General features: G+C 42.4%; 1 protein-coding gene and 1 long non-coding RNA gene across 2 annotated transcripts in view; one reads left to right on the top strand and one right to left on the bottom strand.

The window, feature by feature from the left end:
- LOC125017470 (TSC22 domain family protein 1-like) overlaps positions 1-10,144 on the top strand; it is a 30,199-nt gene extending 20,055 nt beyond the window's left edge. The window contains exons 2-3 of the mRNA XM_047600709.1: positions 6,786-6,837; positions 8,388-10,144. Of these exons, the coding sequence (XP_047456665.1) occupies positions 6,786-6,837; positions 8,388-8,657 (322 nt within the window). The 3' untranslated portion in view covers positions 8,658-10,144. The remainder of the gene's footprint in view (positions 1-6,785; positions 6,838-8,387) is intronic.
- Positions 10,145-11,366: 1,222 nt separating this feature from the next.
- On the bottom strand, positions 11,367-16,428 carry LOC125017723. Its single transcript, XR_007113877.1, has 4 exons — positions 16,168-16,428; positions 14,449-14,606; positions 14,107-14,179; positions 11,367-11,869 (listed from the first exon to the last, which is right to left on the bottom strand). It is a non-coding gene; the product is annotated as an uncharacterized LOC125017723 (long non-coding RNA).
- Positions 16,429-17,059: the final 631 nt, after the last annotated feature.

Below are 17,059 nucleotides of genomic sequence, written 5' to 3'. Positions count from 1 at the left end.
CACTGCAGAATATTTCAGGGGAAAATAAATCAAATGGGAAGTAAACCAAGAACAAAGACGATCTACGTGAAAAAAATAAAAATAAAAGAAATACTGGCAAAACCGTAATGAGGATGTCACGGACCAACTTTTAAATGTTTGTTTCATTCGTGCACATGAGGAGTCATGTAAATCTCCCGTACTTTACAGCGTATTATCTGAAAAGGTTGTTATTACCATCTGTTCCTGTCTGTAGTGGTAACACTTTGTTGAGATGATGCACAAATAGACAACTCTTGCTTCCAGGTGCTATTTGGTGTCTTGATGAAGAGTTGGTGAAGCTCAAAATCAGTATAGCAAGATGCACGTTTGTTCTTTTCTGTGTTTTTGATGTTGATTTAATGACAATTGAAATTTTTTTTTACCAAGTAATAACTATTCAGTTACTAGCAAATAGTCCGTGAAGTAGTTACAAGTCCAGATTTGTTTGTTTGCAGAGAGGTGGCCAGAGGGTCAGAGTGTGAGTCAAGGTGTGTTACTGAGAGTGTGGTTGATTAGCCAAAGATAAATGCCGTAAGCGCGCTGTGATAGCACCGCACAACCCACCCAATGTGCTGCTGATTCACCGCGGCAGTCCGAGTGTGTCAGGACAAGCGAAATCCCCGGGATTGCGATCACCCTTTACCTGTTGTTTCTCGGCCGCCCGTCTCTAAGCCGGAGGAGGCCCCGCGCGGCCCATGTTGTGTTTGCTATTTAAGCCATCTTAAGGCCGACTTTCAATGAGAATTGACAGGATAAGACCCGGGGGCACAGGGTCTTATCTTTATCACGCACAGGGCTGCGACGTAAACCTGCACACGTTCCGTGAAATGTCACGATTTCAATGCCTGGGCTGCTTTTAAAGCTTTGACGAGAAGACTGAAAATGAGTTCTGAGAGATTGTGACCAACCCTTATGTGCAAGAAAAACATTTTAATCTCCGTCACCTCTGACGTCTGTACCAGCGCGTCCACTTTAATTCACGGGGAAACAAAGACGTGTTCAATGAACTTACAAAGTTTGATTGAATGTGTTTGATGCCTTACTGGGAATGATGCTGTTTTTTTTTTTTATAAACATTTGTTTATATTCTTAGAAACACTATGTGTTAATGACAATTTAATTGGTCACCAGGGTTGTTTAGTGCGGTTAGGTGGGACTGAAATTGGTGAAGAGTGGATGGTGAAAATGACTTATTTGCGTAGCCATGTCACAGACCACAGAGGGCAGAGGGCTCGCACTGTAGGAGCTGGGAAATCACTGAGCCACACGCTAATCTCTGTTGAGGGTTTATGTAACTCCTGGTGTCACATGATCACACGTCATCACCCGCCCAGTAAGTGTCTGTATTCATTCACTCACTCTTCAGCCATTCAACACGAATGGATGACACAGGGGAAGAATGAGGAGCACACACATACAGTATCCAGTCATTGTAACCTGGCACGCTGCGTTTAATTCACCATGCAGCTGCAGTCGCTAATGCATCTATAGGAGCAAGATCTATTCACTGTGTTTAAGAAAGAACAAGGCGGGGGGGGGGAGTGTTAGAAAACACTAAACAAAGACGCTCGGGGCGCGCTGCCGGGTCACTTCGGAGTGTACATGTTCCTGCTGACGGACGGATCCATGAGAGCGCGGGGGATGCGAGTGCAAGGCCATGACGAGATGGCGATGAAGCTTTTGTTCTGGGAGCTGGAGCAGCATCTCAAAAGGTAAAATAAGAGACAGGGAGTCCCCGAGGAGTCTGTGCACTGTCGTGCAGCCCGGCCCAATCACTACAGTAGCTGCACACAAAAGGCTGCACGGCTATATTGTCCTTTCTGTTCAGACGTTCATGCCTCCAGAGCTTCCATTAGCATTAAGGAGTAGTTGGTTTACACTGTCAGTTGTTTTTACTCTTTTAAGGTTGCATGTGTGATAAATAAACAGGACAGAGTGTGTAGTAAAAACGTATGAATGTGGAGACGGAGTAGATCTTGTGCAGCTTTGGTACAAATACGTCCCACCTACTAATATCTTCGGGGGCTATGAGTAATGAAACCCACACCGTGTTTATTTTTTGTATCGCTGCATTGCTCGTCGTATTCTGCCGACCATCTGGTCCACCTCACATGAAGTTAACCTACTTTTCAGCAATATAGCAACACGTGCAGCCCACAGTGTGTTTGCTTAACTAGATAAGCCTTTCAGATGCTTTTTATTGTTTTTGCACGAGAACTGAGTCTTACAACTGAGGTATATTTACATTTTTTTTTTGGAGATTTTCTTAAAAATAGCGCCCCTCACTATTAATTACCATCAGACAGCATAAAGTAGAGCATCTCATTCGCGGGCTCGATACAGTTTGGGTTATTTCTCTTGTCAGTAGGTCACTGGGCTAGTGTTGTTTTACAGTGAGGACATCAGTTGGCTGACCTACCTACAACAACTGCTTGTTAGGGCGCACACAGTCGAAACTCTCCAGTGTTTTGCGGCACGTCAGGGGCAAGAACTAATAAACAGAATTCTTGACATGTTTACATGTCTGCAAAGTATCAGACAACCTCAATAATACTGTAAACCTTTTAGTGAAGATAACTGAATGATGTACCACTGTGCCTGTCTCAAGTGAAGCAGTAAAAATGTAAACAAGTTTAAAGAAGCCTTGAACAGAATTATAAAACGGTGACTTAAATCCAGTTGTTCTCTGGTGTTGTGTAGCGTGTTAACTCTGGATTTGTAGTTTAAATCATTGAAAAGATTTGACCCGTGTATAGATCCTGTCAGACCAAGATGCACTTCTAAGTTAAATGACGTTACACGTTGGTTTTATTTCTCGAGAGTAGCGGCTGTACTGTACTGTACTGTACTGTACTGTACTGTACTGTACTGGCTAATTGGGTGTTGATAATTGCTTAAAACCTCTTCCAGTCAAAGACGAGACCGGAAGAGTTAAGTGTGGATTAGGTGTTTGTCCTCCTGATAAAGAGTGAGCAGAAGCTGACATCATTGAGCCTCTCTTCATGGTACTGATGCTTAATAAAGCTTAATACTTTGTGCTTAACGCACTGTGTGGCTGATACCTAAATTAGCTTAAGCCTCCTAACAACTTAACAACTGCGCCTGATGAGGGATCACAACCAAAGCCAACTGAACACATCAAACTCTTGTCTAAACTCTTGTGAGGGCGACAGTTGTGGTGTGCACCGCGACTTACATTATTTAGACACTTGTGTTGCTGCCACAACTCGATGAATCTCTCCTCCGTTCCTTTGGTCCAGGTTCTTTTTCTCTCTCGTTCTCACTCTTCACCATATTCTTGTCACCTTCTCTTTATCATTGGCAGTTGGCGACACGTTTTTTAAATTGGGCTGACAATCAGTTCACACTACTAATTGCACTGTCCACAACTAGGGCAGACTTTTCCCCAACTGTGAATTGTGGGTAAATTTGAATTTCATCATTCAAGTCCCTGAGGAAAAGGCCACCCATCAGCACTATTCAGTGTCCCAAAGGTTAATTGTACAGCCGACCTAAGATTGCACATCTTCAATGTGACCTTGTAATGTGAGGCCTGTAGAGTGCGTTTATGGGTGTGACCAGGGAAAAGGGTGTCAGGAGTACTCACGTTCACAAATCGTTTCATTGTTTTCCTTTAAACAAACAAGTGCAGAGCGGAACATGTATTTGAACCGTTTTCAGCTCCAGTATGAGAGGACATCATTTAGTCTTTCCCTAACTGAGCTCAGCTAACTGAGCTAATGCTCTGGCTCTACAGGTATACTGATATGATTCAGTTAATTGCAGTTACAATAGGTGAATATAAGACTAAATAGAGGCAATAAGAATAGGAGAAGCAGATTTTCGAAGAGGAATATGCCGTAGCTAGTTTGGGCTCCTTGACTGAGCTTTGGTTGTTTGACAGAGCCACAGAAGGCCTGGTATCATGGTATCATGGTATCCTGGTATTAGTCAGATGAGAGGGGAAATGGGGGCTGGTGAAGTTGACTGGCACGTGGTCTTTCCCAGATGTCACCATTCTGGAAAAAGGTTGGTCAGCAGTGAGGCAGATCCAGTATGTAAAATCAGACGCCTGTGAGTAAGATAATGGCTGATATCATGCCACCTAATAAAGTAGGAACAGTGGTTGGAATAAAATGCTCTGTAATGTGAGTGGCTACTTATTCCACATAAATTAACCGAGAAGCTTAATCCATTTTTCTGCAGCATTGAGCCGATACTTCCCACCACATAATCAAATGTTACATCCAAATCCCTTGATAGGACCTGTGCAGTTTCCTTGGTGGTGAAAGTGTTAAAGATAACGTCTAGTAGGGAATATTTACCTCTGATAAACCCTGGCTGGCTAATGGATTTAAAAGCACTTTTGTAAGTTAGGTATAATAATAATAATGATGATAATGTTGAGCAAGATGATGGGATGAATGAATGGTTTTGCATTGTTTCTTTGTCTTTATTCTGTTTTAAAGATAATACAAGCTTGTGGAGGTTGAAGTTAAATTTTTTTGATTGCACTGTTTATTTTACTGGATAATAATTATTTTAATTTATTTGAATCCAATCTTATTTTATTTTATCTTTCTTGTGTTTTTTAAGAGCGTTTACTTTTATGGAAAAAAAAAAGGTTTCTGTGACCAAGTAATTTCCCTTGTGGATCGTTAAAGTCTGTCTAAATCTAGGCCTGCTCTTAAATGACCTCTGAAACATCGCTGGCTTATCTGATGGTTGCAAAGAAATGAACAAAATAAAAACGACTCCCTTGGAAATTTGTCTGCACAGCTGAGGTTTAGAATTTTGGGTGGAGATGGAATGTGTGACAATTGCTTTTGTGTGTGTGTGTGTGTGTGTGTGTGTGTGTGTGTGTGTGTGTGTGTGTGTGTGTGTGTGTGTGTGTGTGTGTGTGTGTGTGAGTGTGTGGTGTTGAGGCAATTTTTGTTTGGAGGAGGAGGTTTAGGTGTATCTGATACTCCCTACACACCAGACAGTGTTGCAAAGACCCTTTGGGCCGTCTCCTTACCACAGACATTTGACAGACTGAACTGTGAGATCCATATCTGGCAGCAAGCTTGGATTGAGTATAGTTAAACCACTAGACTGTCAGTTGTACGTAAGGTTTTTAAATGTGGCATCTTTTGCATGAATGGATATGTACTTTCCAGAAGCTTCAGGTTTTTACTTCGTCATCTGTTTATTTTATTTTCTCATCCTTTCCTCAGTGCTCACTATATTAACTTTTTTTTAATTAGATCATAATGTGGCTCAGCCCCACAGTTGTGCAGTACTATAAAGCGCCTCACGGGGGCAACATCTGTACGTGTAAGACAGTACCACTGGCCATCTTAAGCATTTTGCTCCTGCATGCTTTTATTTCTGACTGATCTGAAAAATGCTTCAGTAATCCAATCCACTTTATATTTTGTCTTTTCTGCACATCATATGCGTTGCGTAAAACATATAATCAATAGTCATCCACATTTAGAATGAAAATATGTGTGAATTTGTGTTCTTTTGGGCCACACTGAATATATGTCTGAGTACAGTAAACAGTGTTAGGGGTCACAATTAACCCTGTGCTTTGGTTGATTTTACCAATCTTAGTAAGTAAAATTGTGGTAAATGATGCATAAAATTACAAATAGCTTGTAAAACAGACATTTAGAGGATGAGAATTACTAACCGATGCTGCTCAGTTTATAGGGGTAATAACCTATAATATTTCCTATTTCCCGTACATGACAAAAAAACAACCTAGATTCCACCTTTAAGGTTAACATAAAGGGAGTTTCTTTTCTGTTTAAAATGCCCAAGGCTGCACTAGCAGTGGAGGAAGGGCTGATTTATGTGCGCTGTCGCAGTAATTTACAGTCCTAAATCTCTCCTTCCTGGCCCTGTTTTTCTGTGCTACGGCTCTTTCTTCTTCCCTCTCCCATCCGGTTTTTCCCGGTTCCATCCACCTCCTCTCCGCTGCCCGTATATTTTATACAAAACCGTGTCAGCTGAGCGGCAGGTGGGGGCGTTCCTGCATAAATTATTCAAACAGCCTCACGCCTCGGCCAATCAGGAGCCGGCTCCTCGATGTGTCGCTGGATAAATTATTCGGGCTTGCCCGGAGCTGCAGATTTCTGTGCATCGTCGAGATGAGCTGACCTTGGATTGCATCAGTACCGCTGCCATCGGTGCACAAGCTTTACCTGATTTAAAAGGGAAAAAAAAAAAAGAAAGACACACAAAAGACAGAGCGCGTGTGAATGTGTCTCGCGGAGCTGGTCTCTTTGAGGTTGAGTCGGGACACGGGGCTGTTTGTAAAAGGACTGTAAAAAAAAAAAAATGAACAGCATGAATACGCCGTGCTACACCGTGGCCATGGATCTAGGCGTCTGCCAGCTGAGAAATTTCTCCATATCGTTCCTGTCGTCGCTACTGAGCGCGGACAACTCCAACCTCAAGCTCGACAATAGGTAAATACATCCCCGCGGAGCCCCTGTGTGTGTACGGCTCAGTCATGTCCCCGCTGTGGGATGGAGGTAGTCGTGTGTCGGTGTGTCCCCCCCCCCCGTGAACGATGTCCAGGAAAGGAATGGTTTCAGTTCAGTCAGACTCCGGCCTTTGATTTTATAGAAATTTCCAGACGCTTCCTGTAACGACTCAACGTTTCTGTGGAGGGAGAAGAGGCTGGTTAGGAGCCTCCGCTTCTCTCCATCTTCACACATGGCAGCACGGGATGGGTTTTAAACGTGTTTCTCTCTCCGTCTCTTCTCTTGCAGTTCGTCTGGAGCCAGCGTTGTGGCCATAGACAACAAGATTGAGCAGGCAATGGTGAGTTTTCATCTACTCTTTTTCCTTTTTCTACACCCTGGGAAATATATGACTGTAACGGGAAATTTACTTTTTCATCACCTGGCAACAAAACGGCAGCTAACGGTGGAGTAAAAATAATAATAAGGATTATTACATGCGCACATTTGTTTATGCTAACGTGACAATAGTGTAACTTAAATCCAGATATCCACGGCCGTGAGAGTACTTTCATTGTTTTTGTTGATTCATTTTTATTGTTTTAATTCGTGATAAGAAAACGAGCTCCCTTGAGTTGTCATAAAAGTAGATGTGCAGTGCTTTATTCCCAGAAAGTCGCACCGGGTTTTGTTTTGTTTCTCAGTTTCTGTTGTCGCCGCTGTCAGGTCTGTTGCTAGGCAAACTCAGAGACTCACACCCGTGGTTATAAATATCTCGGCCTCTGATTGGCTGACACTTAAAAGTGGGCCGGGACGTAGCGCCTGGAGAATGTTGTCCCTCGCGCTTTCACTTTGATCGAAAGCTTATTGAGTTAACACCAGATATGATGAAGATACACACTTCTTCATGCATATGCACGTTGGGATTATTTTTTAGGGAAAAAATTCATGTTGTTGTGCTTGTTGGTCCTTGTCATGCATTTGGAGTGCATATGCATTTCTACACAATGTGTCACATTATTGCAAAATAATTTCTCCCTGTTGCATGACATCACTAATTGTGGTTTTAGTGAGACGATCTTGGGAATGTTGTCTCTCGTGTTACTCTCGAGTTGCATTTGGCTCCGCTCTCTTAAAAAGAAAGTCAAGAAAGTTAAGTATGTATGTGAAGATGCTCTGTATGTACTTTACAAAGTCCCTTATGCTTTGAGATAATGTCTGCGTCAGATCGGTCGCATTGATCCACGTCTCCATCTCTTAAAAGAAAGACATTTGATAGCCACATAAATGAGCCACATCAACACTCACTCCCCAGTTCATTAGGTGCACTAGTGGAAGGGAATAAACTCTAATATAACAGTCCCTTCATGGCTGTTATACTGTTCAGTTTGTTTTGAAACGTTGTAAGAAATCTGGTGATTCAACTATATGATCGTTTTGGAGGATGTAGTTTTTGGTGCTGTTAATAAATTGGATTGAATCAAACACAAGCCACTGACCAAAATACAAATAGTACTACATTTTGAATAAATGCTTTACATTATCAAAGTTCATTTAATGACACAAGACTCTCTGGGTAACTTTGAACTACCATAGTACTGAATACCATGAAGCTAAGATTTAGTGCATTATTCAAGTGCATTAATTTTACTAGTAGTAGTAGTAGTAGTAGTAGTAGAAAAGGTGGTGGTGGTGGTGTACCTAATGAACTGACAAATGAGTATATGTCTGGGTTGCGAGGTCAAGCTCTCCTAGGTTGTTATAAATCCTCTGGCCAGCGATTCATGATATGTGATTTAACTTTGGATAAGAAATCCAAGACAGCCACATGCTAGATAAGGTTGACAGTCTTAAGGTGAGCTTTTCATTGACGACTTCCAGTCATAAAACCTGCACCTCCGTCTGTTTCAGGACCTGGTGAAAAGTCACCTGATGTACGCCGTGCGTGAGGAGGTGGAGGTCCTGAAGGAGCAGATCAAGGAACTGATCGAGCGTAACTCCCAGCTGGAGCAGGAGAACACGCTGCTGAAGACTCTGGCCAGCCCAGAGCAGATGGCCCAGTTCCAGGCCCAGGTTCAGACCGGTTCCCCGCCCGCCCCCGCGACGGCCGCCACGCCGGGACCCCCGAGCACCGCCGCCCTCGCCCAGCCCGCCTCGCACAGCTCCGGTCCCTCGGCGTAGCCCGGGTCTGAACGCAACAGACTTGACTAACTTGACAGTTTTCTGAGTTCTGCTGCAGCTGCAGAGCCAAACTTTGCCTTCTACAGCTGGAGGTCGCGCTGTTAAGACAAGAATTTGCACATATTTATCTCAGAAGGATGCGGCCAGCGGGACGAGCGGCGCTGCGCTTTAAGGAACAGTGGAGGGCGACAATCTCATGACGCTTCATGGGGGGGTTGTTTTCTGAAGAGGATCTGTCATCGAACATTTGCCAAATAACCCTTGGTCATCAAGTAGAATGTCTTACCAAGAAGAAACAAAACAGCTTATCAGTGGCGACAATATACGTAAACTATAGATTAAAAAAAAAAAATCACTGTGCCTGTGTCTGGATTTTAAGTGATGTCGATTATACTGACGGTGGTGATTGAGCAGTAGGAGATGGAGGATTGCATTTGTTGTTACCCATTTTGCTGAATGATGTAAATAAAAGTGGTTCTCTCTCAAGGCTAAGTTTCACGTTGATAGTCTTGAGAGAGAGAGAGAGAGAGAGAGAGACAAAAAGCCTTCTCAGAGTGACAAATGAAGAATGTGAGCAACTATTATCATGACAAAGTCCCCATCTGGAATGGGGGGAGATGGGGAGGGAGGGGGGGAGGGAGGGAAGGGGGGGGGTGGCAATTTTGAACAACACTTTGGCAGCATTGATGATGTTACTTCAACTGTGGGTTGATGGGATGAACAAATCACGGTTTCTTATGGAGAGGATGATATTCTATTTTCAGTATTTCACTTTCCTCATTTTTGCCCTGGACAAAGCTCATCATTGCTGTTTCCTCGACCCTGCGGTGGCATGTAATTTAAACTTTTACTGTGAGGGTTGAGACATTGGGCTAAAGCTGCATTTACTTTTTTTTTTTTTTTTTCCTAAAAAGTTTGATGGGCAGAAGATGATGTATATTTCTGTATAGTGTAAGTACCTTGTAAAATAGCGAGGAGGAGGAGGAGGAGGAGAAGAAGAAAAACAACAGATGCTATCTAGGTCACACGGATTGATTCAGATGAGCGAGGAATGCGCTGGTCTTGCCCAGTCTGTGTCATCTATTTTTAATGCTGTATTTTCAGGACCGTCGACCGGCAGGAGTTTGGGTTATTTAACTGATGACACGCAGCCAACAACGTGGTCCATACCCCTAACTACAACATTAACTGTAAAACCATTCTCACTCTGCTCTCTCTGTTTCTCTATGGACTATTGCACCTTCTTTCCTTTTTTTTTTTTTTTTTGACAGTGAAGTAGTTTTTGGATCAATTACTTAAGGAAAAAAAAAACCACACACACAAACTGGAGATGTTCTTTCTTTTTTCACTCTGTGTATCAGTTGTATGCTCATGTTCTGTGCATGTTTTCCGCAAAGACCGGATGAGATATTGTAACATACATACCCCCAACTGCACTTGACAGCTGCACTTCACAACTTTCAATAAACGTGCTTACTGAAGAGTAACGCTCTGCCCACCGCCTCTTACTTAGCCTCCGCGTCTCGTCGGAGCAGGGAGTTTTAAGTTTTATTTTTATTTTTTTGAGAGGCCAGTCACTTGTAGAGTCGCACTGTTTCCCGTGTGCGCGGTATGTTAAGTAGGCCTGCAGCTGAATTCCTCTCCGCTCTAGGTTGTCATTGAATCCAAGGTTAATGGCCGCTCTGCTCTTGTTAGCTGTTTAGACTTCACTGGTGACCTGTTCTGACTTCATTTAGAGATATTTCAATTTTAAAAACATATGCACATATTGCTGAACTAGCGTGAAGTGGTGTTTTTGCTGGAGTTCAGCAGGTCGACAGTGAAGTGTGCATGGGCCAATCATACAATTCAGCTTGGTCGTTTCAATAATGGCTGATTAGTTAATATAAATGAACACAATTTTGAATACACCTGCTCTTCAAAGAGAAGTTTTGTTCATTTGGAGACCTGAGATTGTTAAGGTTATACGATTCTATACACAAACTAGCCGTACACTGTCTTAGAACTCATACACATACATCAGATGGTGTTAAGCACCATCATATTAGCACATACACCAATCAGCCACAACATCATGACCGTCTTGTTATAATTTAACGTTAACACGGTTTAAGTACAACTCGGAACAGCACGAGGTGTTTGTGTCCAAATTCACTAGATCCCAAACTCATCTGTGGGATGATCCCCTTCCCTCAACCGGTAAGACCCAAAGGCCCCCCACAAATAATACTGTTACCAGACTCCACAGGACACCCTCAAAAAGTCCCATGTCCAGTCTCCGATGAGTCGCCACTGAGGCACAAGGGAGGCTCACACAATATTGGGAAGGTGGTCATAATGTTATGCCTGACCAGTGTATTTCTCTTACCGTATGTGTGAACAATGGAAGAGAATCAGTTCTTTTAAGGAGAGACGGGGGGTTTAACACGTTTAAGTATTTTTATGTCTCTTAGATTATATTCTGACCATAAAAAAAACATGTGATACACCGTGACTAACCACATGAGCGTACAGATACGTTCATTCCCTCCTATTTTGTGGTATATCAGTTTATAATAAGTTACTTAAATATACAACGTGCTGATTTCCACTACAAGTTTGTTCTCAAACTTGACTCACCAAAACACACCAGCACACCGTGCATAGGTGATTGCGTGCGCTGATAATCACAGAGAGTCTGCGGGAACAGAATTAAAAGTGAGCGATCCCTGAATGCTCAACATTTATTTGAAAAAAACCTTCCTCTCACACAGCACAGACAAACAGTGAAAATAGACAGGTATGGCACATTGTTAGCAGGAGTCACTGGCCGCTCGGTCTTACGCCCTCACATACACACACACACATACACACTACACATGTACGCACAGGTGCCAAGTGAAAATAATGAGACACACATGTTCTCCAGCCGGCGTGGTTTTAGACTGTCCATAGAAAAGCTGTCAGTACCACAGACTGCAACACTGTAAACGCTGACTGAGGGCAGGGTGATGTCTGAAGGGAGGGGTGGGTGGTGCGGTCGGCCGGTCGGTCGGTCGGTCGGGGGAAGCTTCTGTCTCCAAGGTCTGGCATCCGTTTCTGGGCCTCTGGAGAGAGGGGGTGGGGTAGCGTGTGCGCAGGCGGCGGGTTCAGTGAAGGCATGAAGAGGGGGACAGAGAATGACCTTCTGTATCACATCCCCATACGAATGCTCTGGATTATCTGAAATATGGCTGAGAGCACACAGACTTGTCACTGGCCAGTTTGAAATGACAAATCAAAATTGTCTGCAGAGGAAATGGCTGCAGAGTAAGTTTGACAAAGCAGATACAAGACATACTCCACTGGATTCAAAGGATCTGAAGGACTAAGAATCCATTACATAAAACTGCTCCTGTATATGAAATGTTTGATTTTTTACTCAGCATGGTGAAAAAAGGTTCTCTGTTCAAGTTAATTGAATTATCTGGACTCTGGACCTACATTAAAATTTGTCACCCATACACCAATACCTAGACTGACATTCACAAAAAAAAAAAAAATCATATTTTTAGTGGTATTTTGGAATCAGAGTTTCCTGAAAAACAACTTAAAACATGTTGATGACTCATCCTGCACTCGAGGGCGTGTACTAATTTTACATCCAACTTAACACTTGCGTGAATTTTATCATCCCTTCCTCCTCATTCATCACCTCTTCGACTCTCAGCTTAAACATGTATAGGTGGTGCTTACGAACGCTAACATACTCTGCCAGCTGTTTCTTTGAAAGTTTAAGGTATATATAGTATATATTGGGTCATATAAAATGCCTTAGCTTATACCACGGTGCAGCTTAAAAGATGTTACATTCCTCAGTATTTTCTTAACATCAGGTGGATTTTCACACAAATAAGCCAGCATGGCATATCTGTGAGATGCAAAAGTAAGGGCACTTCTAGGATTACAAATTCATATCGAAGCCAAACTAGAGTCCATCCATTCAGAAGTGTTTCCAATCAATTTACTAAAACCCAGGTGATGTTCAATGCTGTTTCTTTAAAGAAAGAAAAAAGCAGGGATCATCAGCAAGACAACCCCAAGCACACAAGTTGTTTTACAAAAGGACATTTATAGGGGAAATGAAACGTACACGTATTGATCCTAATACTGCAAACTATATCTGAAATAACAAGTCAAATCTTAAAAAGTTGCTAAATTGCTTCTTAAAAGCTAGATTTAAGAAGTTTATTTTTGGTAATTTCCACCTGGCTTGCCTGCTACGGAGTGACGTAATCGATTAGGTCACAGGCTGGGCGAGGATCTTGAGATCTTGAGCCCGGTATAAATCGTATTGGATATGGTTTTGAACCGATACAGCGTGAAAACTCTGCAGTGGTACCACTAAGAGCGGAAGAAGTGGTCAAACTGGTGATTTGGATAGAAGAGCTTAGAGTTAGGACCTGGTGTCAGTGTGACCTATTGTACACTGATGCTAAACGTTTCAGAGTCAATCTGCAGCCCTGTATTCACTGCCGTGCATACTTTTAACATTATGTGTGTTGGAAGTGGCAGTGCTTTCACTGAAAGATGTCCGAGAGGAAACACATGCAACGCCTCGCTGGAGCAGGTAAACTAAGCTAGCTGTAACCACGCGTTAAAATGCAATATTAAACAAGTACATACTATGGATCTTTCACTATCTGACTAAAATAACCTGTCTTCTGCTATCTATCTTTCACCTTCACTCTTTCTCAAGCTCTCTCTTCCCCCTTTCACTATCTGTCACTACAGGAATCACAAGCCAATCAATCCTGTGACATCACGGGCCACAGCACAGCAAGATGATACAAGATGGCGGCGCCCATGCTAAAGAACGCAGCCGCAGTCCAATAGAAATGTTGCGGAAGGAACTGAAGCCAGCAGTTCATCTGAGAACACCCACCAACATCTCAAAACTGAGGAATGGGCTAAAATTCCTCCAAGCCGCTGCAGGCGACTGATCAGCAGTTACCAGAATCATTTAGTTGGTGTTACTGTTGGTCACAGCAGATACTGAAAACAAGGGTTCACATGCTTTTGCAATGCACAGATGCGTGCAAATTATTCGTTTTCTTGAAGAAATAAATGCACAAGTATAATATTTCAATTTGTTTGATTGGGTTCTCAGGCGGCACAGTTTAGTGGTGTTTGCATGTTCTGTGCGGATCCCCCTCCCACCATCTACAGATTTGCTCATTAGGTTAGCTGGTGATACTAAACTGACCCTAAAGGGGACAAATGGTTACAGAAAGCTAATGATTAGGTTCTACTTGTCTCCTTGCTCGTTTTGAGTAATTTCACGCAGAAATGTAGAAGATTTGAGGGGCATAAATACTTTTAACCAACACCGTAGGCTAATGGATCGTACAATGTCGATAGCACCTTATAAATAAAGGATCTTCCACAGAGTATTTCAGTGTGGGTAAAAATATGTACGTAAGTTATGTACCTGATCCACACACAACAAATACAAAGAGGGCGAGCAGCCAGGGACCCACGGGATACTTCTCCTCCTGCGGTCGCTATGGGAAAGAAACACACATATTGTAGATTAGCGCCGCTGCTACAACAGAAATGTACATGATGCTGCAGACTGAAAGTAAAACTGCTAGATAGGTTTACAAAGAGGTTTCCAGTTTCCTTCAGATGGTTGTTTTTCCTTCTCCTTCTGGGACTCTCCCTCTGCTTTAAAGTCCACAGTGACAACTTATCTTGTTTTTCCAAATCCAACAAGATAAAAATAAGGTTGCTCAGCCTCACTGCAGAAACCCCAGGATCTAGTAATTATAACCTGAAACGTGCAGGGTTAGCAGTTTATCACACTGTGGCTCATCAGTGGATGGACTGTCATCGTCGCGATGATATCATCTGTTTGGACATGCTACATGTTTGTCTGCTGTTGTGGGGGAAGCTTCTCCTGTCAGTGATTCAGTGATGATGTAAACCACGCTGGAGAAAGAGAAGAGGGGTGGAAAGATGTGTGTTTTTAGCTACAGATTAAGGAATGCACAAAGAGCTACGATTTTACTCAGCGCTGACCTTAAAGTCTAAAGAAAGAAAGGTTCTGTGATGGATACAGTGATACACAACCCTCCTCAGTCTTTCTTCCACTATGTAAACTGCAGAACAATAACGAACAACCCAGAGCCCACTCTCTGTAGACATGGGAAAGTCCACGGTAGATTTGAAAGGTTAATAGACTATCAAAACGGCATCAAGAATATTGTGGCACCAAATTTATAACAATCAGTAGCAATAATCAGAAATTATTATCCTGGAAGCAAGCCAGCCAACCATCTAATTTTAGTTGTGAGTTCGGAATTAATTATTTTCTGCTGAACTAATTAGACCATTTGGGTGGGCTTTATGTGGCGACTGGCAGAAGAGTAACAACGATGTAATCTGAGCACCGCAGAGTTGGTTTTGTTTACAAAATGGCCGCTATCGGAAAAGTCTATATTGTCTCAAAAGGACCAAAGGTTTACAGCGATTAAAGCATTTGTGAGAAGCATGCAATGCTCTGATTGGTTGTAGGACTATCGTATACAATGGCATGCAGAATTATGTTTTCTGCCTACAGGCCCTAGTTGAAACCCTAAAAACTGAGCTAAAACTGGCCTGTCACTCATAGTGGGAACAGCCTTAATTATTCAGAATTTTAATTCCTTAATAATTTACCTTAATAAAACCTTAACAGTTGTACTGAACAGTGAAATAAACCACTTTTTTCTTTGTACCAGGCTGTAAACATGTTTAATATTGCTGTAAAATTCGGCTTTTTAACATGGGGGGTCTATGGGGTTTGCTCCCTTTTGGAGCCAGCCTCAAGCGGTCACTTGATGAACTGCATCTTTACTTTGTACCGAGCCGGAGGTAGCCCCTTGGTTGAAACCATTGACTGTAATCTATATACTGTAATATATACAGTCAATGGGTTCAACCAAGGGGCTACCTCCGGCTTTATCAGGATCATCTTCAAATAGATTTGAGAAGAACTGAGTGGGTGATTACATTTATTATAAAATGATTCAATAATAAAATATATTTTGATTGACTTGTCTCATCGGAAATCCATTTAGAAATGCAACATATGTTAAGTATGGTGTTTTTCTATACATAAAAATAGCAGCCTTGTCTTGGGTTGTTTTCTATGGATTCTATTATTAAATTTAATAATACATGTTCATCCTTCATTGTCACTCTCTGACCTGTGTAAAGTAAACGTACAGATCCGTTGCGGAGGGCGGTAACGAGCAGCCTGAATCCACCTGAATACATTACACCTGAATGAACTGAAGCCTGTGGCTCATAACACGTCTTGTGAATAAATCACAGACAGGTAGTGGCGTCGGTAGTATGTGTGAGACACGTTTATCTAACAGCTGGCACCACCACCACCACCACCACCATCATCATCATCATCATCATCATGCCGCTGTGCTCATGCCGGGCTGAACGTCGCCTATCTGAGATAATGTCAAGCTGGCATCTCAGACGGTTTAGGGCTCACCAGCGTCTTGGCCACGTTTCCTCTCTGAGTGATGTTCTTGCTGTGTTTCTCGTTGGCCATGCGGATCCTCTGTTTAGCCACCATCTTCCAAGACAAGCGCAGCAGCCGGGATGAATTAGTCTGTTTTTAGCCTGTTATTCTTCTTCTGATGCTGCAGGCTGACGACAGCAAACCCCCGCGTCAAGCCACCACACCTGCACCGCGACCAAACCGGAAACACGTTCGGGCATTGACAATCCGTGTCTTGTGTCGTATTTTGAAGAGCGCGTACAAAAATCACGTGTTGCCTTTTATAGACATTGTGAGGTTAATATTTAGTCATTTGCTGTGTTTCAAAAGGAGCGCAAAGGTGAAATGTTTGCAAAAAGCTCTTATTTTGAAGGTTGTTACAGGAAGCTGCGGGCTTTATAGTGGCGAGCTTCACAACTGTTCCCCTTTGCAGCCGGAGGAGAGGATCGCGTGGCCAGGGCGCGCTCCAGCTGCTGATAACAGACTTAGATTTACAGTAAATAAATAAATAAATAAATAATAATAATATAGAGCATACGCATAAGATTATAAATTGTAACTCATTATAATGGTGCCCACATTTTTTTCTTTTAATAGCCTCTTCTCTTCATTGAGCAATTGTTTATTGTCAGTTCTTTATTTTGTTTTGTTTTTTATTGGTGTGTGATAAATGTAAAATTGTTTTGCCATAAAAATTGCCCCATAAAGTTTATTTTTTTCTGTACGTTATAGTACATTTTATTAGGGGAACATACGTGGGAACATTAATAGATATAGCACAATGAGAACAAAATAATAATAGTAATCTGCTATTCACCTCAGCAAAACACAGTCATGTCATATGCAGAAATTCACAGATGACCGTGCAATTCAGATGTATCAG

Source organism: Mugil cephalus, chromosome 12 (genome assembly GCF_022458985.1).
Source record: "Mugil cephalus isolate CIBA_MC_2020 chromosome 12, CIBA_Mcephalus_1.1, whole genome shotgun sequence".
NCBI lineage: Eukaryota > Metazoa > Chordata > Actinopteri > Mugiliformes > Mugilidae > Mugil > Mugil cephalus.
This window is presented reverse-complemented; position numbering and strand designations above follow the sequence as displayed.